Genomic DNA, 25895 nt, shown 5'->3' on the forward strand with positions numbered 1-25895 from the left:
GGTTCAGAAAATCGTCACTGGTATTGGCCGTTTACGGGATTCCAACTCGGGTTGCCAGGATCATATCACAGTGCGCTAACCACTACACTACCGCTCCTCACACACAAACACCCACGCACACACACACACTCGCCCACAAACACACGCGCGCACACGCACACACTCGCCCACAAACACCCATCAGCATAGAACACGCAGGAACAGGTGCACAGGTTGTGGACACGAGGCCAGTCACGGGCAGTCATGTCCCGCGAATCAATCCCATGTGGTGTGCGTGCGCCCAAATACCGAGGAAAGCTTTATTATTATTATCATCATCATCATAATTATTATTGTAGTAAGATTGGCTGATACACGAGAAAGAGATGCAGTTCGGAAGGATTAGAGAACACAGGACTCCCAACAAAACCCAAATCAGTTGACGGCGCTCCACCGCGGGGGGGCCACGGTGACCCCAACCCCCCGGCCGTGACCCCAACCCCCCGGCCGTGACCCCAACCCCCCGGCCGTGACCCCACGCCGCGGCTGCCGACGAGACGTCGGCGAAATGAACCCGAGTACCACGACCGCACCTTAAAAATCAAGCCGACGCCCAGCAACGCGGACAGAGGGGAGAATAACCGAGCCTGTACACACGCGCACACATCCGCACGCTCTCCCGCTCGAGCCTCTTACAGCGGAGGAGGGAGGGGCGGAGCGCAAAGGGGAGCAGCAAGGGGGCCTTGGCGGGGGACAGAAGTCCGGCCCGTTAACGTGAAGCCGGGGGGAGCGGGATCGTTGCTCATGGCCACTAATTACAAATACAGCAATTAACCAATCTAACAGCACGAGAATCCCAGCTCCCACAAACGCGGAGTGAATGATGGCTGCTGCTGGGTCCCCCTCCTCCCTAGCCGCTTCGCTCCCCGACCCTCAACCTGGGCAGGACTCGACTGCTCGCTGCTGCGCCAGGGGTGGCAACGGGCTAATCGGGGCTGGGGCGTTCCAAACAGCAACAAATAGGGCAAACATCGATGAATAATCCGTGACGTTTGTTGGTCCACGCGATGTGACATCGCATTGATTTAGAAGCATCGAGGGAGCGAGTTAAACCCTGGCGAGTTCCCTCTTACGGGTGCGGTCGAGTTGCGAGTCACTCGGGCACGGCGAGGGCGCTCACCGATAAATCCACGGCCTCCGAATGACCGAACTAAGTGAGGTTATTAAGACCGAGGGGAGCCCGGTCGCCTTGGGACAGCAGAAGTGGGGGCACACAGTCAAGAGGTGGTGGGGGGGGGGGGGTTGATGAGACGGCACTCAGCATAAAACCGCGGCTTTCCTCATGGTCCAGACGACACGAGCACCACGACCGCCAGCGCCTCAGCCCACACGCCCACTCTGCCGCACTCCCTCGTCGCTCGCTCGCTCCTCCACACTCGCACGCTCGCTCGCCCACGCTTGCAGCAGGCGCATGGTTCTCCTTCTTCTTCTACGCAAGCGCCGTCCATGGCCGCTGTGCGCACAGTCTTTTCCGAGTCCGCAGAGCACCAGGCGGGGGTGGCGGTGCAGAGTGAGGGGGGGGGGGGGTGGTGACGTCCGTCGCTGTGTCCACCCATCCCTCGGGCCTCCACACCGCTGGAGCTCCATTTGGAAATTTACAGGATTCCCTCTGCTGCACGGAAACTCGCCGAGGCAGCCACGACGCAACCCTCCCAGCGCCGCCGGCGCCTCCCCTCCAATCCCCTTCCCACCCCCCGTCGTGACCGGGCACCCGATCTCAGTCGCTGGCAACGAGGCACTGCTCCGATTTTGCATAAAAACCTCAAGCTTCTCCTGCTGCCGGGCACGACCTCCGCCGCGCCGGAGGGGCGAGCTGGTGGCGGAGCGGAGGCCCCGTGCCCCCCACCGTCTCGGAAGAATGAAACAAAACAAAAAATCCCTCGCTCGCTACGGACGCACTCGGCTCTGCGAACGAGCGAGGCGACCCACACTTCACCGCCCCTCTCCCCGGGCCCCAGAGGCACCTCCCCCGCGTCGTGCAACGCCATCGCCAACTCGGGACGCCCAGAGACGTCGGGAACGGAGACGGCGGCGGCGCCCGCGGCCGGGGGGAGCGGCGCCCCGAGCGCACGGCGTTCGCCGCAAGTCCTCGCGGGGACGACGTCCGCGCGGCGTGGGGGCGCGGAGGGAAGGGGAGTGGGGGGGGGGGAGGGTGGCGTCACCGTCATCCCCGCCGCCGCCCCCGCCCTCCCGACGCCGCGACCGCCTCCGCGCGACCGCCCCCTGGTCGCGGCGCCGCCGCGGCCGCTACTTGGTGAAGGCGGCCACGACGGCCCAGAGCACTTCGCTGGCCCCGGGCTTGGCGCTCTCGACCTCGGGCTCGAGCTCGAGCAGGGAGCGCACGCGCTTGGTGGCCGTCTCGTACTGCTCGTCCGCCAGCGGCGCAAACGCGTTCTCGAGCACGTCGCTGGCGTGCGCCAGCAGCACGAGCGCCAGCGTGCGGCGCTCGAGGCGCGCCGCGTCGTTGCTCCACCGGTCGAGCACCGACTCCTGCACCTTGCGCACGAGGCGCTGCTTGATGTTGTTGTTGGTGAGCGGGTGGGTGGTCATGTCGAAGAGCAGGAAGTTCTGCTTCTCCGTCGTGAGGACCCCCTTTTCCACCAGGCTCTTGGCGAGGCGTTCGCGCACGTTCCGCAGCTGGTAGTGCAGCTTGAGCGGGTTCCACGTCTCGCCTGCGCCGCACAGTCGCACGCCGCTCAGCGCGGGGAGGGGGCAGCGGAGCGGGGGGGAGATGGGGGGGGGGAAGGGGGCGCCGCCTTATGTCCGCGTGCCACTACGGGCGCAGGACAACGCGGACGTGGGCCGCGAGGCGTGGTGGGAACGGGGCGGGCGGCTGCTCGACAACGGTTCCACCATAGGGGAAGGCGATGGTGAGCGAGGGAGAGAGACGGGAAGAGAGGTGAGACGTGGATGTGGGGGGGGGGGGGTGAGCAGTGATGGCTGAGGTGTACAGCGGTGAAGGGAGAGGCGAGAGGCTGGAGGTGAGAAGAGAAGGGCGAGGTGTTAAGTGTGGGGTTAAAAATTCAAGGTAAGGTGTTAGATGTGAGAGGGGAGACTTGAGCGTTAAGTCGAGCTGGAAGGATTACAAGGTTAGAGGTCATGAGTTAAAGGAAAGGGGTTAGAGGTGAGGGCTGAGGCATTTGAATTGAGGAAATAGAATTGGTGAAGGAGCATGTTAGAGTGAACATTCAAGTGAGTAAGCGAGTGAGTGACCGTGGGAGTGAAAAAGTGTGAGTAAGCGTGAGTGAATGAACATGCGAGATCGAACTTGTGAGCGTGAACATGCAGGCGTGAACGTGCGAGCGTGAACTTGTGAGCGTGAATACGCGAGTGTGTGCGTGAGCAAGCGAGTGAACGTGCAAAAGTGAACATGCTAGAGTGAACGTGCGAGAGTGAATCTGTGAGTGAGCGAGTGAGTGAGCGAGTGAGTGAGCAAGTGAGTGAGCATGCGAGTGAGTGAGTAACCATGTGAATGAGCGTGTGAGCGAGTGAGTAAGACAGCGTGCGAGTACGTATGAGCGTGCCTGTGAGCGTGCGAGTGAGCGTGCGAGTGAGCGTGCGAGTGAGGCGCACCACTCAGCAGCTCGACCCAGGTCTGCACGGTCTCCTGCGGCGTCGTCTCCTTGATGTGCTTCAGGGCCTCGTCCAGCAGCACATCGCCTGTTGGGGCGTCCGACTTGCACATCACCTGACCGGGGGGATGCGTGGGGAGACATGCGGGGAGACAGCGGCGTTAAATAAATTGAGGGAGAAGAGGGGAGATAAAGGGAGAGGAGAGAAGAGGAGTTGAATGGAGCTGAGGAAGAGAACCCCTAACCCACTAATCCAGCCCCTTCAACCAACCCCAACACTACTCACGCAACAACCTGACCAATACCGTCAACCAATAAACACCACAACTCCAAAACAATGTAATTTAATACCATCAACCAACTAACCATAACCAATCCAACTATGCCCATACACACCCTACCCAGGAAACCCACACCCCAATCTCCGACAGTGTTGTGTGTATACGCCTTGACTGGTTGTCCTGGACACCCCGTGTGACTCTCCATGCAAAAGTGCGCTGTGTAACCGTGCTTCTGGATTCTCTTTGCGCTCAGAAACTTGTGATGCTTGTTTGAGGCACTACGAATACAGCCCAACAAATACCATGATGCAATTAAGCAATAACACCCTATCCACACACACAATAAACAGCCAAGCACAACAAACCAACTTCCCAAAACGCCCTAACCCAACAAACACCGTAAACTAATAAATTACAACCCGACAACAGCACCACCTGAGCCCAACACACTCAACAAAATAACTTAACTACAACTAACACCACAACAAACACCCTACACAAATAAACACTCGCAGAGAGCAGCAACACCACAACCCGCACTGCACAGCAACACCACAACCCGCACAGCAACACCACAACCCGCACAGCAACACCACAACCCGCACAGCAACACCACAACCTGCACAGCAACACCACAACCTGCACAGCAACACCACAACCTGCACAGCAACACCACAACCTGCACAGTAAAACCACAACCCGCACAGCAACACCACAACCCGCACAGCAACACCACAACCTGCACAGCAACACCACAACCCGCACAGCAACACCACAACCTGCACAGCAACACCACAACCCGCACAGCGCAGCAACACAACCCGCACAGCAACACAACCCGCACAGCAACACCCCAACCCGCACAGCAACACCACAACCCGCACAGAGCAGCAACACCACAACCCGCACAGCAACACCCCAACCTGCACACCGCAGCAACACCACAACCCGCACAGCAACACCCCAACCTGCACAGCGCAGCAACACCCTGAACCGCACAAAGTGCAGCGGCGGCAAGTGTGGGAGGGGGAGGACCTTGCGCGACAGGAGGCTCTTGCGTCGCATGCCGCAAGGCTCCAGCGTGATGCGGCCCCGCAGCGCCAGCTCCACCAGCATGCAGCCACGCAGTCCCGACGAGATGCAGTCGTTCCAGAACGACGTGTAGCCCTGCCGAGCACCGCGCGCACACGCGGACAGACGCACACAACATGTGCACACAGATATATGCATGCACGCGCGCAGGCACGCACACGCGAACAGACGCACACACAACTCAGGCGGCGCCGCTCCCATAACGGTAACAATGACGCCGCTGCCACGGTGACGGCGCTGTTAATTGAAGGGGATTGGTGGCTATGCAAGCGGACTGTGATTCGGCACTCTGGAAGCGGCGAGGGTTGGTCGAACACCGCATAAATTTTGTAAAACTCCTTTCCTGTGGGTGTCGAGGAGGAGCTGTACCTTAGCTCGCCAGAAGGCAGTACATAAAAGTGCAAATATCATCTGTGCCATCTGTATGGGGATACAGTGTTGCCCCCTTGTACATGTGAGTTTTCTCAGGGTAGTCTGTTTTCCTCCCACATTTATGAACTCACCTCCAATGAGCACGGTTGGCTACGTACAGTGTAAAATAAGTTCAACATACATACAATTGGCTAAAAACACCTTAATATAGAGGACCGCAAAACTTGGCTATTGTTGGTGCGGGCTCACTGCCTGACAGCCTTCCAGCTCGTCTCTAGTTCCTCGCCGATTGTAAGATGCAATTTGCTTGAAAATGACGATGACGACGCTACCGATAAAAGTAGAACCAAACCTCATCGTTAGGGTGTCCCTGAGGCAGGGAGGGTAGCACTGACGCTCAGCATTGCAGATGAAGATCTCTGCAATCCAAAATTTCTTGGAATAACGTCACTGGAAAAACGTAATTGTTCCTGCTTTTTAGGCCACCTACGACGCTGGCACGCAATTGCGGAAACATTGACCAGACCATCATTGTGAATGCCACGCCAGGCTGTGGGTGTCTATGTGAGTCTGTGAGCCTATATAAGTCTACGAGTCTCCATGCAAGCTGATGGGAATCCCCACTTTGTCTAAATAGCTTCTTAATGTTATAATAATCTCTAGATGGTGTACATGAGCGACAATTCCTGTACAATGTCTAGAGGCAAGGGGGTCTCTGTGCGAGACCACGCAGACGAGACCCGCTGTGATCTCCATGTGAGTCTATGTGTCTCTGTGCGAGTCTATGAGTGACACTGTGAGACCACACAGTAGTGACCCGCTGTGACCTCTCAGAATGCTGCAGAGACATTGAAGCAGCAATCCAGCGCACATCTACTCAGGAAGCCAAGTCCTGCCCGTCTAAACCATACACAAAATAGGTTCATATTTGTTCAGCCACACGCAACACGAAGGAGACCCCTGGGAGACTCAAGCTGCTCATGGTTCAACAACATAAAGCAGATGTGTTCAAAACTTCGCTTTAATATATTTTTTTACCTAAGGCGCTGCGAATAGCTGGATGGGGTCACGTGACCGTCAAGACAATGCTAAAAAAAGTAAAAATTTCAGCGTAGACATTGTAATTTATGAAGATGAATCTTTATTTATAAATGGAACTTACAAACTCCCCCTAGTTACTTTTTGCATATTTTCCTATTGATAACCGAAATGACATCTCGAAAATTCCCTAATTAATTTTTATTCAAAGGCCAATTTTACACCTTTTAATGCCTAGATCCCCTGCCAGACTCCATCTGCCTGGCCGTCCAGGTGAGAAGGGAGGGAGGGGAGTGGGGCTTCCCAGCCTCGATCGCACTCAAACTTGGACCTTGTTCGAGTCTCATGGCTCAGTCGCGTCCTGCGGCGTCTCGCAAGTAAAAGCAACGGACTTGCAACGTCAAACCCAAGGGACACGTTGCCCAATGTTTAAACGAAGACAAAAAAGTTGTCAGCAGGGGGGTTGCTCCGCTCGCGGTCGTGCCGACGCCACACTGGACGTGCGGCTGCGCCACACAGGACGTGCGACTGCGCTTCACGCGGCCTCGGTCTAAACCGCTTGGCCGAACCCCGTGGGCAGGGCCTGGCTCCCACTACCCACCGCCTCGACGACGGCGTTGAAGCAGGGCTGTACAACGGAACGCACGCACGGTGAGCAAAGAAAACGCTCACCGCCACGGCGACGACCCGTGATGTCACGCTAGCGACAAGATACTTAACAAAAGGGACACGTCACAACAAACGTGCTCTAGTAATAGGTTTTACCCTTTTAACTGGCACAAAAACTGACACCTTTATTCAAGGCATCATGTTGGCAATAACCACAACACAAGCAGTCAAAATGCAAACAAAAGAGACAACTCTGATAATAATATGCTCATCGCCATCACTGTCTTTCGGCAACGAAGGCGTGCGGCAGGATGGCTTTTCAGGAAATGACCTTTCTCTCAGAGCAGAGATCTGACGTAAATGTAATTGACAGTCCTCTGTCGATTCACTGCTGGATGAAGGCCTAAACCATACCATGTCAGATATGGGGGATGTGAGACCACTTTAAAGTGTATTCTGTTTAACGAGGTGAGAAGTCAAGAGATCAAGATAAGAATGAGTGAATGAGTGAGATGAGATGAGTGTCAGGTTGATTTTGTGTAACCACGTTAGAAGTCTAGAGACCACGGTGAATCTCATTTGCATGAGCGACCCGAGTCACCAAAACGACGGACAAAAGCACAACAAAAGCACATCACTGAAGTAAATCTTTCACCACCCAAGTCACTGCTGGCTGGTAAAGATGAGGGACATAGATATCAAGAGCATAGTAAAGTACAAAACACAATTTGCCACACTGCTCTCTGCTGCCCACCACGTAGTTCCACAGCAGCCTGTTTTGCACACGGCGGTCACGCATCGCCTCACCATCAGGGCTCAATCCTTGCTCCCAGCAGCAAACGAGATGGGACGCACTCTCGGTGGTTTGGTCACAGGCAGCACCTACATATAACCTTCGCCAATTCAAGAAACTCGCCCATTCTTATCTTACATGCGATCGCCAGTGCTCTCTGCAGCTGCAAATTACAGGACTTTGGACCAGTGTTTGGCAATTGTGATAATAAACAAGACAGAAAAGGTCTTCTCTTGCAGGTTGTCCAGGGCTTTGCGTGACCATACTTTACCAAGCTAGTGTGGGTTGGGGAAGGTGGTGGGGGGTGGGGAGGACCAGTCCAGATGTCAAGTCACTCTCCATCGCTGACGTTGGTCGTGACCACGACTCGTACTCAGGCGGCTGGGTTCCTGATGCAGTGCACTAACTGCCGTGCCGCTGCCCCACTCCCATTCTTTAGGCGGTCTTAACGGTGAACATGGCGAGTTGATCTCTGAGTGTTCCACACTGCCAAGGCAGGCGATGTTAGTTATTTCACGTTTGAACAATGTCACGATTACTGTAAAAATAAGAAATAGGAATTTGGGAAATGCATGCCACGTACTAAATTGAGCAGGCACAGCACATACAAACGCAGGTACACAGTAGACACACATACAGGTACTCAGTAGACACAGAGGTAGATACTACACACACACAGGTACACTGGATTAGCCCACCTCATGTTACAGGTCCTGTCGCTGTGGAGCAAAGAGGGGAGGGGTAAGGTGTGGCGTGCACCTGCCCCCAGGTAACAGGACACTGGCACATACCATTTACTCTGGTGGGTAGGGGAAGTTGTGCCCTCCACCAGTACCATTGCTGGCACTGCCACACGGTAACTGGATGATGTGCAGGCGGTTAGTGGACGATGCGCAGGCGAGCAGTGTTTTGACTCTCGGCATCACCACCGCGGCGAAAATCAGCAGCGACCTTTGCACAGCACGTGAGAGTATCACGTACGGCACCAGTTTCACGCCCTCCATGCTCTCAGGGCACAGCATTGTGTCGCCACTTCCCGGTGGGCCTTGCCGGTCCCCACGGGGAGGGAAGCGGGACTCGGCAGTGGTGGCACGTTACCACCGCTCACGCCTAGACACTGGGCAACGCACACCAACCGGTTGGACCGCTCCGGCTACTAAAGCGGGATGGCTTTTCTTTAAGAGCGGAAAGTCAACTCATTTAAAACCCGGCGCCCCCCTCCAGCTCATTCTTGTCGTTGTTGGGCGACAGAAGCAAGGGGCGCCCCTGGGGCTGGGCTGCTCCTCAAAATCAGCGATTCTGAAATACGACCACAAGCTGTTTCACAATCCCTGCTGCCGTCGAAACAATCCCACTCACTACACAATCCCAATCTCTCATCTCTCATCCAACACCTGGTTGTCTAGTGATAATCCAAGCAGCTGTCTTCGCGAATCCATGGGCGTCTGTTTAAAATTATTCCACTCTGAGACATTACAATCCCAGAAACTGACTTTAGAAATATCAGGCCCACTTTTACACTGATACGCTTTCACATTGTGGCTACTCACATTAAAATGCCATGCCCTATATCAAATCACAATTCCACACTGCCTCTATATTACCCAGGCCCTTTTATTAAAACTCCAGGATCCTCTCAAAACAATCTCAGCCACTCTCTCCACAATCTCTGGCCCTCCTTACTGCACCTCATGTAAATGACAGCAATCCAAACTCTGTATTAATCCCATCCGCTCTCTTTTAATCGCGGTCACGCCAGTGCTCTTGGCCTTTTAACAGCACGCGCGCACACACAGTACGTAAATATTGCGTTACACACTCACAAGACACGGCAGTGAACACGTCAAACACACACTCGCATACACCCATATCTGCCAACATTTGACCCCCGAAGAGGGGCGGAGATGGTGAGCGTACGGCACGAGAAACCCAGCTGAGTTCGATTCTCGGCCACGGCTAACACCAGTGGCGCGTGTGATACATGAAACAGTCCATCAACCAGCACTGGCCAGTGGCGAAGTATGGTCAAAGAAACCCCGTAATGAGGCCATCATCCAGCAGTAGTTTCCTAAATGGTTGTGATTGTAATTTTACATTACTCCAGTACACGTTCACAACGCGTGTGTAAGCAGGTTTACCAGGTCCGCTGCTACACTGCCAGTGTATACACATGTCCGTGTCCACACCCATGTGTACACACAGGTATGTACAAGGACGCGTATACATAATACCTAAATACCTGAGTGTACACTGCCCACCACCCCCACCGTGTGTATAGTGTACATATTCATTGCCAACCTGGCCATGGGGACACAGGTAAAGAGGGTTTATGTAAAGTGGGTGGCAGATGACGTAAATCGAGTGAGTGAGGGGAATCCGGGTGAGAGGGATTCCAGGTAAAGGGGTCCAAGGTGGGGGGGACGAGACTGGTCCTAGGCGAGGAGTTGCCATGGCAGAAGCCAGGTGAGGTGACCCGGCTGAGCCGTGTGACGTCGGGTGACAGGTGACCCAGCTGAGACGGGTGACCTCGGGTGAGGTGACCCAGGTGACCCGGCTGAGACGGGTGACCTCGGGTGAAGTGACCCAGGTGACCCAGCTGAGACGGGTGACCTCGGGTGAGGTGACCCAGGTGACCCGGCTGAGACGGGTGACCTCGGGTGAGGTGACCCAGCTGAGACGGGTGACCTCGGGTGAGGTGACCCAGGTGACCCGGCTGAGACGGGTGACCTCGGGTGAGGTGACCCAGCTGAGACGAGTGACCTCGGGTGAGGTGACCCAGGTGACCCAGCTGAGACGGGTGACCTCGGGTGAGGTGACCCAGCTGAGACGGGTGACCTCGGGTGAGGTGACCCAGGTGACCCGGCTGAGACGGGTGACCTCGGGTGACCTCGGGTGAGATGACCCAGGTGACCCAGCTGAGACGGGTGACCTCGGGTGAGGTGACCCAGGTGACCCGGCTGAGCCGTGTGACCTCAGGTGAGATGACCCAAGTGACCCGGCTGAGACGGGTGACGCAACTCTGGCGAGAGGGCCGAGGGAGCCATGGGGAAGCAGGAAGTGGATACAAGCGAGCGTGTGGGGACTCGGCGTAGGGGACGAGGACCCACGTGAAGGGGCCAAAGGGACCCACGCGAAGGGGTCAAAGGGACCCACGTGAAAGGGTCAAAGGGACCCACGTGAAGGGGTCAAAGGGACCCACGTTGTGCCACTGTAACCGGTTCTGCCCCCTACCCCTTTATCCCCCCCCCACGCCTTTCTTCCCGAGTCTCCCCAGATATCATAGTTTTGGGCCCCATCAATAACAGCTGCAGCAGCTTCTCCTCCATAGAGGGGGTAATGGGCCCCATTTGAGGGCCCCCAGTTGAGGGGGGTTCACGGTACGTAGGTGGTGGTGGGGGCGCTGGAAATACACATGACTGGTGAGGGGACTCGGATGCTGGGGTATCGGTGAGGAAGAAAGGGGGGCTCCGAATGAAACGAAAACGGCGGGGGTGGTGGGGGGGTCCAAATTGAGTGGCCTTCCCCCTCCACCTCCCCATGCCCCCCCCCAAGGGTGCCCCCCGCCACATCCCCTCACCTCGCGATCCTTGAGGCCCAGCAGCAGCACCTCCTCCATGAGCGTGAGGCGCGTCTCTTTGCTGTCGCCCTTGTCGTCGGCGTCGCGCGCCCCGGTGCCGCCGCCGCCGAGCTCGGCGCCTCCCCCCGCGAGGTCCTCGGGGCCCTCCTCGCCCGACTCGCCGCCCGCCGACGACGCCGTGGCCGCCGAGCGCCTCTGCACGAGCCCCGAGCTGCGCTGTGTGAGCGTGGTCGTCATGGCCGCGACGAGATGGGACGGAGAGAGAGAGAGAGAATGAGGCGATACGATGGAGGGCGGCGGCGGTGGTGGTGGACGAGGAGGTGTTGACGAGGAGGTGTGGACGAGGAGGTGGACGGCGCGGGCGGTGGAGGAGACTCGAGGAGCCGCGGCTCAGCGGCCCGACAACAACATGGCGGCCGTGACGTCACGCGGGATGTGGCAGCGGCGGCAGCGGCGGCGGCGGCGTCCAGGCGGGGCAGTGGCTCGCCCGAGCGAGTCGATCCGGGCCCCGCCTGCACCCCCCCCCACCACCACTCCCGCTCCGCCGTCTCTACGAAGCGGGGATCGACCCGATCGGCAATCTCTCGAGTGCGTCTGCGGCCTGGCCGCGGGGGGAGGGGAAAGTGTGTGTGTCTGTGTATGTCTGTGTGTGTGTCTGTGTATGTCTGTGTGTGTGTCTGTGGACCCCCTTAATGGTACATCTTCGCCGGTTAGAAACATTTAGGCTAGCCTGCCTACGACCCATCCTGGGGTTAACCAGACTGGATTGTGTGAGCAGCTCACAAATCCTTGAAAGATCTGGGCAAGGTCCCATCGGTGAGCTCCTCCGGCAGGCAAGGCTGCGATGGCTGGGTCATGTAGCCCGCATGCCCAGCCACCGCATGCCGAAACAGCTTTTGTTCGGCCGGATCGAGGGGGCTAAGCGGGCGCGGCACGGGCTAGAGAAGAGATGGAGTGATGTGGTACAGGAGGACGTGGAGCTGAGTGGACTTGCCGATGACTGGTACTAGCGGTGTCAAGATCGGCCTCTGTGGAGGAGGCTCGTGAAGGACGCTACTGGGCAGTTGGAGGTAGTCGCCCTCCAACAACAACGGAGGGCGGAGGAGCGACGCTCACAACAACGACCGGAGCGCCGGGTAGCTAAAGCACAGCAGGTTGGCACAGTAGGGGGCACAGGTGGTGCATCAGTCAGTCATCTCAGTCATCTCAATCAGTCGACCCGTGGCACTTGGGTCTGCACCGTGACCTGCCAGCGGGCGTTCGACACTTCACGTGGCCTCAAGGTGCACATGGCCTGGCACAAGCGTCGTGGTGACGTTAGTGGCGAATGGCGGTTGTTGTTGTCTGTCTGTATGTGTGTCTGTGTGTGTTAGTCCGGCAAAACAACCCCCTACCTCCTCGTGGTGCCGGACGGGCAACTCTGTCGTGGACAGTGCTGTGGGGGGAGGGCCAATTCCGATTGGCTCCTCCTCTCATGGCGTCTGTGACCACCACAGGGGCTAAACGGGGGCTCTGGTCGGGTGCGAGGGGCTGGTAACCCCTCCACCTTCAAAAATTTACCACTAAACCACGTCTAAAATATCTAACTAATAAGCTTGTGCCGGAGGCCCCGGGGGGACAGGCGTCTATTACGTCTCCTGGCCAAACCCCAATTGGCGGAGCCAGAAAATTGAATCTCTACCCTCGGGGCTCCTCCAGAAACAACGAAAAGCCACTACGTGCGGCCACGTGGAATGTTTGAATGCTCACTGCAGAGGAGAGGCTGCCACTCCTCTGTCAGGAGCTGGACGGGTACCGCCTGGATCTCTGTGGCATTCAGGAGGCCCGGTGGACCGGTTCTGGCTCCTGCCACCATGAGGGGTGGACAGTCCTCTACTCGGGGCAGCAGACTGCCAAACAACAGGGTGTTGGTCTTCTTATGAACAATAGAATGAAGGGGGCGTGGGAGCGTGGCGATCGGAGGCGAGGAGTGGTGGTCGTGGTTACTTATTCCCCCACCGAAGACGAACATCCGTGGAGGGATGCAGGCAAAGCCGATGAGTCAGATGCCTTATATGACCTGTGTTGGATATATGAGGCTTTTCCAAAATTGATATTAATAATATTTGCTTATAGATATGTTTTTTTATATAAATAAAGAAACATGTAAGCCACACAGGAAACCAGATGTCGATCGTAAACAGGCCACAAATAAATAAAGAAATAATAAAACTCTCGAGGCGAGGATGTTAGCAGCTATCTGCGAAGATCTCCAGATGAACAAGAGTTTGATGTGCCCTAAGGAAGGGGGGAGGGGGGTCTCTCAGGGGTCAGATCCGCCAAGCCAGACACGAGGACTCCAACGGGTTCAACCATATATTTTTCTTATTTGCTATTTGAAACAACGGTTAAAATTTAAAAGGGCAACAAGAATAAGATAAAATTAGCGGTCCTAACGCTCACTCCAATTAAGAACAGGCCACCAGACACATCAGTGAATCCTTATCCAATTATTAATTCGACATCAAATGATTTTCACCTTTTAATACTCTTACTGTTAAATCACAAACTTGGGAGCAGGAATACCGAGAAGGAATGCGGCGAAAGGGCAAACTCACGAAAGAGTTTAAACAATATCCCAAGCAACCCCGACCACCTTTGTCTCTCTCACAACGCGGAGAAGCAGGAATTACACCTTATCACAAGGGGCCATCTGGAAAAGCCAGCCGGGTTTAATGAGAAAACACACTCCACCCCACACACGGCAACCAGGCAAACAAAGTTTTAAAGAAAATTGCAATATAACATTAATAATAACGTGTTTACCTTAAACGATATTCCATTATAGAACCTTACAGAACCAAGGGAAATGGATTCCAACAATCTGGAAACGGACCTCTTAAACTCAGGATGAAAATTATTTTTCTTTTTAATAACTCCATCATAATGCGAATCTCGGTAACCCGAGAGGTGCGTCGGGAGGACGTAGTCACAAACACGAGTCTTGGTGAACATGGGACCAAATGGTATTTGAGCGATGTTAACTCAAAGTATAGAGAGGAGAAGGTGCTCCCGACCATCTTTGTCTCTCCCGCAGAGCGCGAGAGAGGAAATTCACGCCAGGGCAAACAGATCGTTATCGCAGGCGCCATCTGTACACACACACAAACTCACACACACACACAGACCACGCCCCCCCCCTTCACTGCACAGAGAGAAGAATGTATTTGAATATAACGGTCAGCCGCATTTTCAAAAAGCAGTCAAGACAGATCAGCGATTCAAGACGTCCACAAGACGAGCAGTCGCAGCGAGCGACTGGCTCCAAGGAGCGAGCCTCGCTGAGTAGCGAGGATCGCTGAGTCACGATGTATCAACGAGCGTAGTTCAGAGCAAAAGGCAAAGTATCAATCAAAACATTATTCCTACATCAAGTGCCAGCCATCCAGCAGCGGCAGAGCGGAACGTCCAGCGCCAACAAACAAAGAGTCAACCAACCATCGGCCAAGCGTTGTGCCGACTCAGCCATCCAGCAGAGGAAAAAGACCGCCAGCACCGCCAAGCAAGCACGTGCAGCAGCCATCCAGCAGCGGAAAAGAGCCTGTATCTGCCAGCACGACAGCCGCCAACAACTTCAGCAAACCAGTGACCAAGCGCGTGCGACTTGAGTCATACAGCAGTGGAGGAAACCTGTTGTCAGAGAGCCGCCAACAACCTCAACAAAGAGAGCGCGTGCGACTCGGCTCACTCAGCAGAAGAAAAACTTGACCTGTCGCCCGCGAGCGCAGCGTCAGATATTACAGCAGCGGAAAGAGCGTGCGCCGGCGCAGCTCATCGAGCAGTAGAGGAAACTGCTGTCAGCGAACCAGCACGGGCGCGTTCGCGCATCTTCAAGGAGAAAGAGCGCGGCCAGCAATGCCAAGCAAGAGCGTGCAGCAGCTCAGCCAGCAGTGGAGAGAAACTGCTGTCAGCGAACCAGCACGGGCGCGATCGCGCATCTTCAAGGAGAGGGAGCGCGTGCCACCAGCGTGCCATCAGCACCAGCATCAGCACCAGCGCGTGCCAACAGCGTGCCACCAGCGTGCTACAGCGCGCAACTTCGCGTCACCAGCGCTGAGAGGGCAGCGGCCCAGCACTCAACACCCATCGGCGCACGACGGTGAGCGTCGTGCTGACACTTCCAGCCAGCGGTGGACAGAAACTGGCAGCCGTTCGTATGCCCTCCCCCCACACTCTCTCCCTCCTCACTCCCCCACCGCTACACAACGAACAAACATTTTTTTTTGACAAGGAATATCAACCTAGGCGTTTGCTCAACGCAAGAAATCAACAACGCTCACATTAAACATACAAGACTCATGATAAATGCGTCAACTATTAGCTGATAACGAAAAACATCGCCACCCATTGAGTTACGTTGATGAGGCAATTAGAAGTATTTCAGTTGAACGCTTTAATTGCATCATCGTTTATGAATCAATGAACGAACATCGCCGTGGTACTGTGCTGACAATTTCAAGCATAATAATTTCGCATATCAGAATGTGTTAAGGATTGGACACGAATCAAAGACCGAGTGCCGTGTTGTGGAACAATTCAAGTATACTAATTCGCATATTATAAGGTTAAGGTTTTGATAGAATAGTTTGCATGTTTTTAATCTCTCTCAACAACCGATCGATTGCGTTACGCGTCGGGAATTAACCACAGGTGCCGTTATCAAAGTGAAACAACGCAATCGCGATGGTCACCGTGTTAATGTTGTGTTAAAATCCCGAGATTGAGTTTTCATATTATCCAAAAATTTAAGTTTAGCTAGAAAATAAAATTGATTAAAGCAGAAGGTTTGTGTGTGATTCTTCCTGAAATTCTGCGTAAAATTGTTCTGCGTATGAGATTTGAACTATTGGGGGACCTATCACCACACATAATCCATAACACACGTAATTCATAATGTTCAATTGAGAGTAATCGTATCCTTATCGATAATACGGAATTAAATAGCAGAGTCGAATCGACTCTCTCTCATTCATGCTCACAACACCTACAGAACTGCATACGATCAATTCCGTTATTCCAATTCATAACACAATCCTCGTCACCGAGGCTGGACCTTATTCTCATAACGACCTGCATTATCATAACCACGCCCACTCGCATAAATTAATACGATTATCTCTTAATTAGCATAATTAACATAATTTCGGATAAATTATGCAAATTTCAAATTTCATTTATTTTTCATTATTTTCATCAAAATTTCATAACCTACATATACAACACCTGTCACAGGTACTGGCTAAAGTGGCCCCTCGGGATAGAGTCATCTTGTTGGGTGACTTCAATGCCCGAGTGGGTCATGATGCTGGCACCTGGTCTGGAGTGATTGGAGGGCATGGGCCAGATCAGCTCAATAACAACGGTAGGAGGCTGCTAGATTTTTGTGCAGCCCATGGGCTTGTAATTACCAACACGCTGTTCCGGCATCGGTGCATCCACACAACATCATCGATGCATGCCGGGTCCAAGTAAGAACATCTGCTGGACTACATAGTGACGGACCTGCGTGTGCGAGCCCATGTCCTTGACACCAGGACCTACCGGGGAGCTGATCTGCCCTCTGACCATCGACTAGTCATCTGTAAGATGCGCCTGCCATTCTTCCACTCGGGTGGTGGGTGTACACGCAGGACCCCATTCCAACCTAAAGTGGCCTGGTCTCAGTTATCTGATGAAAGTTGCAAGCGAGAATTTCAACATCGCCTGCAGCTGGGGTTGGCATCGTCCCCCACTCCTCCTGATGTCGAGGGTAAATGGGCGAGGTTTAGGACTGTCACTCATGCAGTTGCATTGGCTGCTTTGGGTACGCGGTCCAGACCTCCCCAGAGACCCTGGCTGACAGAGGAGGTGTTCAGGATAGTTGAGAAAAAGCGACAGGCCCACTGTCATCGTCTACAGAATCCCACGTCAGAGAATGAGGAGGCTTACAGCAGCCTTCGCTCGGAGGTTTGGAGAGCCATGAGGCGCTGCAAGGATGGGTGGTGGTCGCGAGTTTCTGAGGAGATGGAGTCTGCCTCAGTGGCCCGCGATCACAAATCTCTATTTAACTCCATCAAAAAAGTAACCTGCAGCGCCACACCTATTACCATCATTAGGGGAAAAAACGATGATCCAATTTCCAACCCCCAGGAACAGGTTTGCAGATTTGCTGAGCATTTCTCTGAGGTCCTGGGGGAGGGAAAATCCCTCAGCCAGGAAAACATCGTGGCACAAAGTGAGGATGACCCTGCTGAGACTGCGGTGCCTCAAATATTGGAAGAAGTCACCCCCTGTGATTGGCTGGCTGAAGTGCCATTTGTTGAGGAAGAGCTGAAGGCGATCGGGAGTCTGAGACCAGGAGAGGCAGCGGGCAGAGATGATCTCCCAAGCGAAATGCTGAGGGAGGGTGGCGTTTGTGCACAGACTGCCCTATATGACATCATAACAACAGTCTGGACCACTGGACAGTTTCCGCAAGATTGGAAGGATGCCCTGGTGGTCCCCCTCTTTAAGAAAGGGGACCGCACAGACTGTAACAACTACAGGGGCGTCTCAGTCCTCAGTGTGCCGGGAAAGCTCCTGGCAAGGATTATTCAACATCACCTTGCCAGGCACGCTGAGGAGAGGCTTGCGGAGCCCCAATGTGGTTTCAGGAAAGCGCGGTCCTGCACAGATGCCATATTTTCCGTCCGTCTGCTACAGCAGAGGTGTAGGGAATTCCAGCAAGATCTACATCTCTGCTTTATTGACCTGGTCAAGGCCTATGATGCTATCAATAGGCCTGGGCTCTGGGTTGTTCTTCGTGCTTTTGGAGTACCTGACCCTCTGCTCACGATCATTAAGGACCTTCATGATGGTAAGCAGGCCCGGGTAAAACTACGTGGCCAGGAGTCAGAGCCATTCCCTGTACACCTTGGGGTACGACAGGGATGTCCTCTGGTTCCCACATTATTTAACATCTATTTTGACCACGTCATTTGTGAAGCCTTCAATAGCTGTACCGGGTGAATCTCCATATGGTACAGATATAATGGGAGGCTGATCGATGCCCGGGTGCGGTCAAGGGATGGCTGCCTATTGTTCAACCACTTTATGTATGCCGATGATTTGGTAATAGCTGCTCATTCAGAGGAGGAGTTGGATACGCTGCTGCTGAGACTGGAGCCTGCCACTAAGAGATGTGGCCTTACCATTAGCCCCACCAAAACTAAGCACCTGCCTGGGTATTTTGTACCATCGGACACTTCACCCCCACAACTCCCAATCGGTGATGGGGCAGTTGTGGAAAGAGTGGAGAGTTTCCCATACCTGGGCAGTGTGCTTATGACCGGCTCCAGTTTAACAGCAGAGGTCTCACTCCGAATCAGTCGAGCGGCAATTTATTTTCATCGGTTGCGTAACGCTGTGTGGAAGCTACCTGGTCTGTCGCTCCGCACTAAGCTTCAGGTCTTCTCGGCCACGGTCATTCCCTCCCTTCTCTACGCTTGCAAAACGTGGACCCCCCTAATGGAACATATTCGCCGGTTAGAAACATTTAGGCTAGCCTGCCTACTATCCATCCTGGGTTTAACCAGGCTGGATTGTGTGAGGAGCTCACAAATTCTTGAAAGATCTGTGAGCTCCTCCGGCAGGCAAGGCTGCTTTGGCTGGGTCATGTAGCCCGCATGCCCAGCCACCGCATGCCGAAACAGCTTTTGTTCGGTCGGATCGAGGGGGCTAAACGGGCGCGGCACGGGCTGGAGAAGAGATGGAGTGATGTGGTACAGGAGGACGTGGAGCTGAGTGGACTTGCCGATGACTGGTACCAGCAGTGTCAAGATCGGCCTCTGTGGAGGAGGCTCGTGAAGGATGCTGCTTGGCAGTTGGAGGTAGTCGCCCTCCAACAACAACGGAGGGCGGAGGAGCGACGCTCACAACAATGAGCGGAGCGCCGGGTGGCTAAGGCACAGCAGGTTGGCACAGTAGGGGGCACAGGTGGTGCACCAGCCAGTCATCTCAGTCATCTCAGTCAGTCGACGCGTGGCACCTGGGTCTGCTCCGTGACCTCCTGCCAGCGGGCGTTCGACACTTCACGTCGCCTCAAGGTGCACATGGCCTGGCACAAGCGTCGTGGTGATGTCACCGCCACTTAGTGCCAAATGGCGGTTGTTGTTGTCTGTGTCTGTCTGTGTGTGTCTATGTGTGTGTCTGTCTGTGTGTGTCAGTCTGTGTGTGTGTGATAGGAAGCGGTCGCGGTTAGCGCTACGCTGCGCTATGAATCCGGCAACCCGGGTTCGATTCCCGCTCACGGCCAACACCGGTGACCATTATTTTAACCGGTCCTGGGCCTCCCCTACGTCGACTCAGCCTCAAATGAGTACCTGGTGCGAAGTGTAAACATCGCCACTGGGGATGCAAAGTGCTGTTAGCAAGTACCTATGAAAGCCGGAATGGCACACGAGGGGGTGGGTGGCCAGCACCATGCTCGGACGCCTTTGTCTCCCTAGCGGCGATGTTTACACACCGCACCAGGTACTCATTTTGAGGCGTTATTGGCCGTGAGCGAGAGTCGAACTCGGATCCACCCACTCACTCACCTACTCTGAGCACTCACTGGCTCGCTCACCCACCCACTCAGTCACCCACTCACCCACCCACCTACCCACTCACCCACCCACTCACCCACCCACCCACCCACTCACTCACCCACTCACTCACTCACCCAATCACTCACCCACCCACCCACTCACCCACCCATCCACTCACCCACCCATCCACTCACCCACTCACACACTCACCCACCCACCTACCCACTCACCCACCCACCTACCCACTCACCCACCCATCCACTCACCCACCCACACACTCACCCACCTACCCACTCACCCACCCACTCACCCACTCACTCACCCACCCACCCACCCACTCACCCACTCACTCACTCGCCCACCCACTCACCCACTCACTCACTCACCCACTCACTCACCCACTCACTCACTCACCCACTCACTCACCCAATCACTCACTCACCCATCCACCCACTCACCCACCCACCCACTCACCCACCCATCCACTCACCCACCCAACCACTCACCCATTCACACACTCACCCACCCACCTACCCACTCACCCACCCACCTACCCACTCACCCACCCATCCACTCACCCACCCACACACTCACCCACCTACCCACTCACCCACCCACTCACCCACTCACTCACCCACCCACTCACTCACCCACTCACTCACTCGCCCACCCACTCACCCACTCACTCACCCACTCACTCACCCACTCACTCACCCACTCACTCACTCACCCACTCACTCACCCACTCACTCACCCACCCACGCAAATAAGACAAATGATGGCCTCTTGAGTTGTGGTCACACGAACTCAACTCAACCCCAGAAACATCCGCGACGTTGCCCCCGCGGGCCCTCCACGTCACACCAGGCAGGTTCACTTACACGGTATTATTTACTTTGTAATCCTTTGACTTTACTCAGTTCATCTTGGCTATTTATTGAAAGGTGTGTCTGTTACCCAATAATCACTAATCGTGTAGCTATGCTGCATGTAAAACTAAAAACTATTAAACTCGTTTACATTTTACCAAGTAAGCCCCCACTAAGCTACGTAGCTCTTTCTCAGAAGCGACCTGGCCACACACGATAGCTCAACGAAGTGGCTTGTCGCGTTGAAATGTAAAGCAGCCAAATACTCTGAAAGCATGTTTATTCTAAATGTGGAATGAAAACCCGCAGCGCCTGAAGAAAATCAACGCTACACGACCACGAGGAGAGGCAGAGACACGCAGACTCAAAATATACAGCAGCAGGCGTCAGGGTCGGGGTCGAACCCACGACCTCCTGTACACCAGGCGAGGGAGTTAACATCTCATAGCCACCGTGATGATGATGATGATGAGAGACGCAGACTCAAACTATACAGCAGCAGGCGTCAGGGTCTGGGTCGAACCCACGACCTCCTGTACACCAGACGAGGGAGTTAACATCTCCTAGCCACCGAGGGGACCGACTCGGGTTTCGCGAGTCTGGAGGAGACCCTCTCACGGTAGCATTGTGCCTGCCTATTTACACAACTATTGATCGGGAAACAAGTTCTAGTGGTTCTGATCAGTTCCCCCCCCCCCTTGTGTAAACAAACAAGGGCTGTCTCCAGCTCTTCTTGTCCACTGTGTCTGGCATCACTATTTTATGTGCCATGAAGGGCCATTGCCCGAAACGTCACCAATGTTTCCTTTTAAGGCCACACACACGCGGTGTTATCGGCACGCACCATGTTGAGTTTTGTTTGGTGCCCGGTGTTTATTGTAAATAAACCACGAGTGTAAACAACAACAGCAGCACACACACGGACTCGTGTACACGAAGCACTCGGCTCTGGTGCTCGATGCAAAACAACCATCGGCAATTCCTGAACAACTACATTGTGGCCCCCTTGTCTCATAAACAATGTATTTATTCAGAAAGACCACCCTGACTCAAAGGACTCCTTTTAAGGAGTATGCTGAATTGGGTTTTTATTTTAAGTTGTGTTCAGCCAACCAATGACGAGTTGTGTTCAGCCAACCAATGACGAGTTGTGTTCAGCCAACCAATGACGAGTTGTGTTCAGCTAACCAATGACGAGTTGTGTTCAGCCAACCAATGACGAGTTGTGTTCAGCCAACCAATGACGAGTTGTGTTTATCATTCACGTGGGGGGGAGGTAGAAGCTCAGAGCACCCGGAGAAAACCCAGGGCTTGGGCGAGGGGGCAATGCTCTATCCCCGTAGAGATTGAAACAGATGGCGATTAGTCCACTTGCTGTACCACTGTCTGATGGCGAGCCAGGGCATGGTACCTCCTCGACGCCCACCCACAGGAAGGGAGTTTCACACCATCTGTGTGTGATCCACCAACCCTCGACGTTGCCTCCACAGTGCAGGGTCACAGGCCACGTGCAGCACTGCCACCATCGCCAGCCCGTGTGTACACAACTCTGTGTTGCTGTGCGACACTCATCCCAGCAGCGTGCGCCGTGATGGTGTGATGGTGGGGCTTTCTCGTCAATGCAGATGTTGTGATTGTTGTTGGCTGTCACCAAGCTCATGGGTCTCAAGAGTGGATGTGGGCACTCCACACATACAGTATACGCTTGCCAGAGGGAGACTTTGCAGCAGTGAGGATCGGTGACTGTACCGTGCTGATGAGTCCTGGTGATGATGAAACCGGTCCACTGCGTCACCTGCTGCTGCTGTCAGTCAGTCACATTCGCTCACATTTATTGTGATGGACACCGAGCAAGATGCCTACAATGCAGTTCTTGAGGAACTGCTGATGGCATTATTGTTCATAGAGCACACACGCCCGAGTCTTTCAACACTCTCCCCTTGTGCTATTGGAAATTCACAGGCAGCAGGCAAGCGGGTTTCCACCCCGAGTCACATTTAAGACATTTATGGCAAGCTCCTTTTATAGATGTTTATTTATATCATAAGCCGTAGATACGACGTCGTCTTTTAACCCACACGTGATTCAAACAGCTTTAGATCCTAAGTCCCTAAATCTGACGTCTACCATCATCACATCAGTAGCTGACGCCGCAAGATTTTGTTTCAGTAGGCTGACTAATCCCTGACTTTAAGACGACATCTCCTGAGGGCACCGAGGACGGCTCCTCCAAACGATGAGGAACCCCCATTCCAGAAGACATTTTCCTGCGGAGACGGAAGAAACGTTCGGCCAAAAACACGAGGCCCGTTCTTCTGGAAGACGTCTTTCAACGTGAGCTTTACCCAGAGACCTGCCTGGAACTCCCTGGAGACCTACCTGGACCTACTCAGAGACCTAACACTACCTGGGGACCTCCCTGGAGACCTACCTGGACCTACTCAGAGACCTGTCTAACACTGCCTGGGGACCTGCCTGGAACTCCCTGGAGACCTACCTGGACCTACTCAGAGACCTGTCTAAAACTACCTGGGGACCTCCCTGGAGACCTACCTGGACCTACTCAGAGACCTGTCTAACACTACCTGGGGACCTCCCTGGAGACCTACCTGGGCCTACGCAGAGACCTGTCTAACACTGCCTGGGGACCTGCCTGGAACTCCCTGGAGACCTACCTGGACCTACTCAGAGACCTGTCTAACACTGCCTGGGGACCTGCCTGGAACTCCCTGGAGACCTACCTGTACCTACTCAGAGACCTGTCTAACACTACCTGGGGACCTGCCTTGAACTCCCTGGAGACCTACCTGTACCTACCCAGAGACCTGTCTAACACTACCTGGGGACCTCCCTGGAGACCTACCTGGACCTACTCAGAGACCTGTCTAACACCACCTGGAGACCTACCTGGATCTACTCATAGACCTGTCTAACACTACCTACGGAACTCCCTGGAGACCTACCTGTACCTACTCAGAGACCTGTCTAACACTACCTGGGGACCTCCCTGGAGAAATACCTGTACCTACTCAGAGACCTGTCTAACACTACTTGGGGATCTGCCTGGAACTCCCTGGAGACCTACCTGTACCTACTCAGAGACCTGTCTAAAACTACCTGGGGACCTACCTGGAACTCCCTGGAGACCTACCTGGACCTACTCAGAGACCTGTCTAACACCATCTGGGGACCTGCCTGGTACTCCCTGGAGACCTACCTGTACCTACTCAGAGACCTGTCTAACACTACCTGGGGACCTCCCTGGAGAAATACCTGGACCTACTCAGAGACCTGTCTAACACTACCTGCGGAACTCCCTGGAGACCTACCTGTACCTACTCAGAGACCTGTCTAACACTACCTGGGGACCTCCCTGGAGAAATACCTGTACCTACTCAGAGACCTGTCTAACACTACTTGGGGATCTGCCTGGAACTCCCTGGAGACCTACCTGTACCTACTCAGAGACCTGTCTAACACTACCTGGGGACCTCCCTGGAGAAATACCTGGACCTACTCAGAGACCTGTCTAACACTACCTTGGGATCTGCCTGGAACTCCCTGGAGACCTACCTGGACCTACTCAGAGACCTGTCTAACACTACTTGGGGACCTCCCTGGAGAAATACCTGGACCTACTCAGAGACCTGTCTAACACTACCTTGGGATCTGCCTGGAACTCCCTGGAGACCTACCTGGACCTACTCAGAGACTTAACACTACCTGGGTCTTCACCTGGAGCTGCCTGCCCTGGGGTGGGGGAGGGGGGGTAGTGGTGGGGTGCCTTCCATGAGGTGAAGTCTCGTCCTTGCCTGGTCTCGTCTCAGCAGGCCCCGTATCACCTAGCCTAGCCCGGTGTCCGACCCCGTCCTCCGCCTGTATCTTACATGCGCCCAAGGCACACCAAACGCCTCGGAGCAGAGGTTTCCCGAGTCTGGAGGGGACCCTCGAATGGTAGCCGTTGGGAAGAAGGTTCCATGAGACTACGGAGCGGTGGGTGAAGGTATTTGAAGGCGACTTATTAAGGAGGTCAAGATGCCCAGCGCCATCCCTTGTCTATGTTGGGTTCCACTGGGTGGTCATGATTCCAGGCCTCGCACTCCACAGACAGCCGCCCTCATTCCACGTTCATTTTGTACATGAATGTAGCATTGTTACCCTTTGAGCATTCGGTTTCTCTCATTTGCTTTGGTCTGTCCTGGTAAGGCATGGGGAACAGGTGAGATACGAGAGAGGTGAGGAATCAAGTGAGGCACAGGAGAGAGCTGAGGTGAGGGACCAGGTGAGGCAACAGGTGATGGACTAGGTGAGGAGTATGGAACAGGCGGGAGATGCGGCATCGGGTGAAGCACAGGTGAGAATTAAGGTGTGTGTGTACGTGGGGGTGAGGCACCAGGTGAAGAGAAACAGGTGAGACACAGGTGAGGCAAAGGTAAGGAGTGAGAGACCAGGTGAGGGGGCAGCATCAGAACACGAATCTGGAATCTCATCCTAGGCTCCGTGACGTCATAACTAATCACCATGTCACCATCATCACCATTAACATTTTTACGATTATCATCATCAGTAATATTAATATCATCATGTTTAACTTCATAATATTCACGTGATACATCGCCATCAACATCAGCGGCACGTTGAAGTCGGACACGGCCGGCACGCGGGGTCAATTGGTACGCCGCATTAATTAACTCGGATGTCGCAACTCCGTGACGTCACCCGTGTTATTTGCGGGGGCGTGGGGGGAGGTGTCACCCCCCCCCCCACACCTCCACCACCGCCCTGGTGAAGGGCTACCACGTGGGGGTAGGCGAGGGGGGGGGGTCAGTGTACGGGCCCCGAGGGCGACTTGAGCGCGTGATAGCCCAGACTCCCGCCCCCCCCGGAGCACGTGACTCCCTCCAGAGGGGTGGAGCAGGGGGGGTCCTCCACCCCTCCTCCCACAGTGGAGCCCCCCTTCCCGGAGCAACGCAGAGCGAGGAACTTGAGGCGGCGGCGACTGGCAGAAGGAGCGGGGGTGGGTGGGGGGGGAGATGTCACGTGAACGGGTGTCATGTAGTCATGGCTT

General features: G+C 54.6%; 2 protein-coding genes across 2 annotated transcripts in view; both read right to left on the reverse strand.

The window, feature by feature from the left end:
* Positions 1 to 285: 285 nt before the first annotated feature.
* Positions 286 to 11863, reverse strand: GOLPH3 (golgi phosphoprotein 3). Its single transcript, XM_032953689.2, has 4 exons — positions 11374 to 11863; positions 4928 to 5059; positions 3613 to 3727; positions 286 to 2711 (listed from the first exon to the last, which is right to left on the reverse strand). The coding sequence occupies exons 1-4, from the start codon at positions 11608 to 11610 to the stop codon at positions 2287 to 2289; spliced, it is 909 nt and encodes a 302-aa protein (XP_032809580.2). The 5' UTR covers positions 11611 to 11863; the 3' UTR covers positions 286 to 2286.
* A 10981-nt stretch (positions 11864 to 22844) lies between these two features.
* LOC116942099 (ciliary neurotrophic factor receptor subunit alpha-like) overlaps positions 22845 to 25895 on the reverse strand; it is a 35350-nt gene continuing 32299 nt past the window's right edge. The window contains exon 12 of the mRNA XM_032953684.2: positions 22845 to 25826. Within this exon, the coding sequence (XP_032809575.1) occupies positions 25652 to 25826 (175 nt within the window). The 3' untranslated portion in view covers positions 22845 to 25651. The remainder of the gene's footprint in view (positions 25827 to 25895) is intronic.

This window comes from Petromyzon marinus, chromosome 13 (assembly GCF_048934315.1).
Source record: "Petromyzon marinus isolate PM22_M1 ecotype Great Lakes invasive population chromosome 13, UKy_Petmar_22M1.pri1.0, whole genome shotgun sequence".
Taxonomy (NCBI): Eukaryota; Metazoa; Chordata; class Hyperoartia; order Petromyzontiformes; family Petromyzontidae; genus Petromyzon; species Petromyzon marinus.

Coding starts and splice junctions, on each gene's coding strand:
- GOLPH3 (XM_032953689.2), bottom strand. CDS start 11,610: ATGACGACCACGCTCACACAGCGCAGCTCGGGGCTCGTGCAGAGGCGC. Junction 3,728..4,927: donor AGAGCCTCCTGTCGCGCAAG/GTCCTCCCCCTC, acceptor CCCCCCGGTCAG/GTGATGTGCAAGTCGGACGC. Junction 2,712..3,612: donor CTGGGTCGAGCTGCTGAGTG/GTGCGCCTCACT, acceptor TGTGCGGCGCAG/GCGAGACGTGGAACCCGCTC.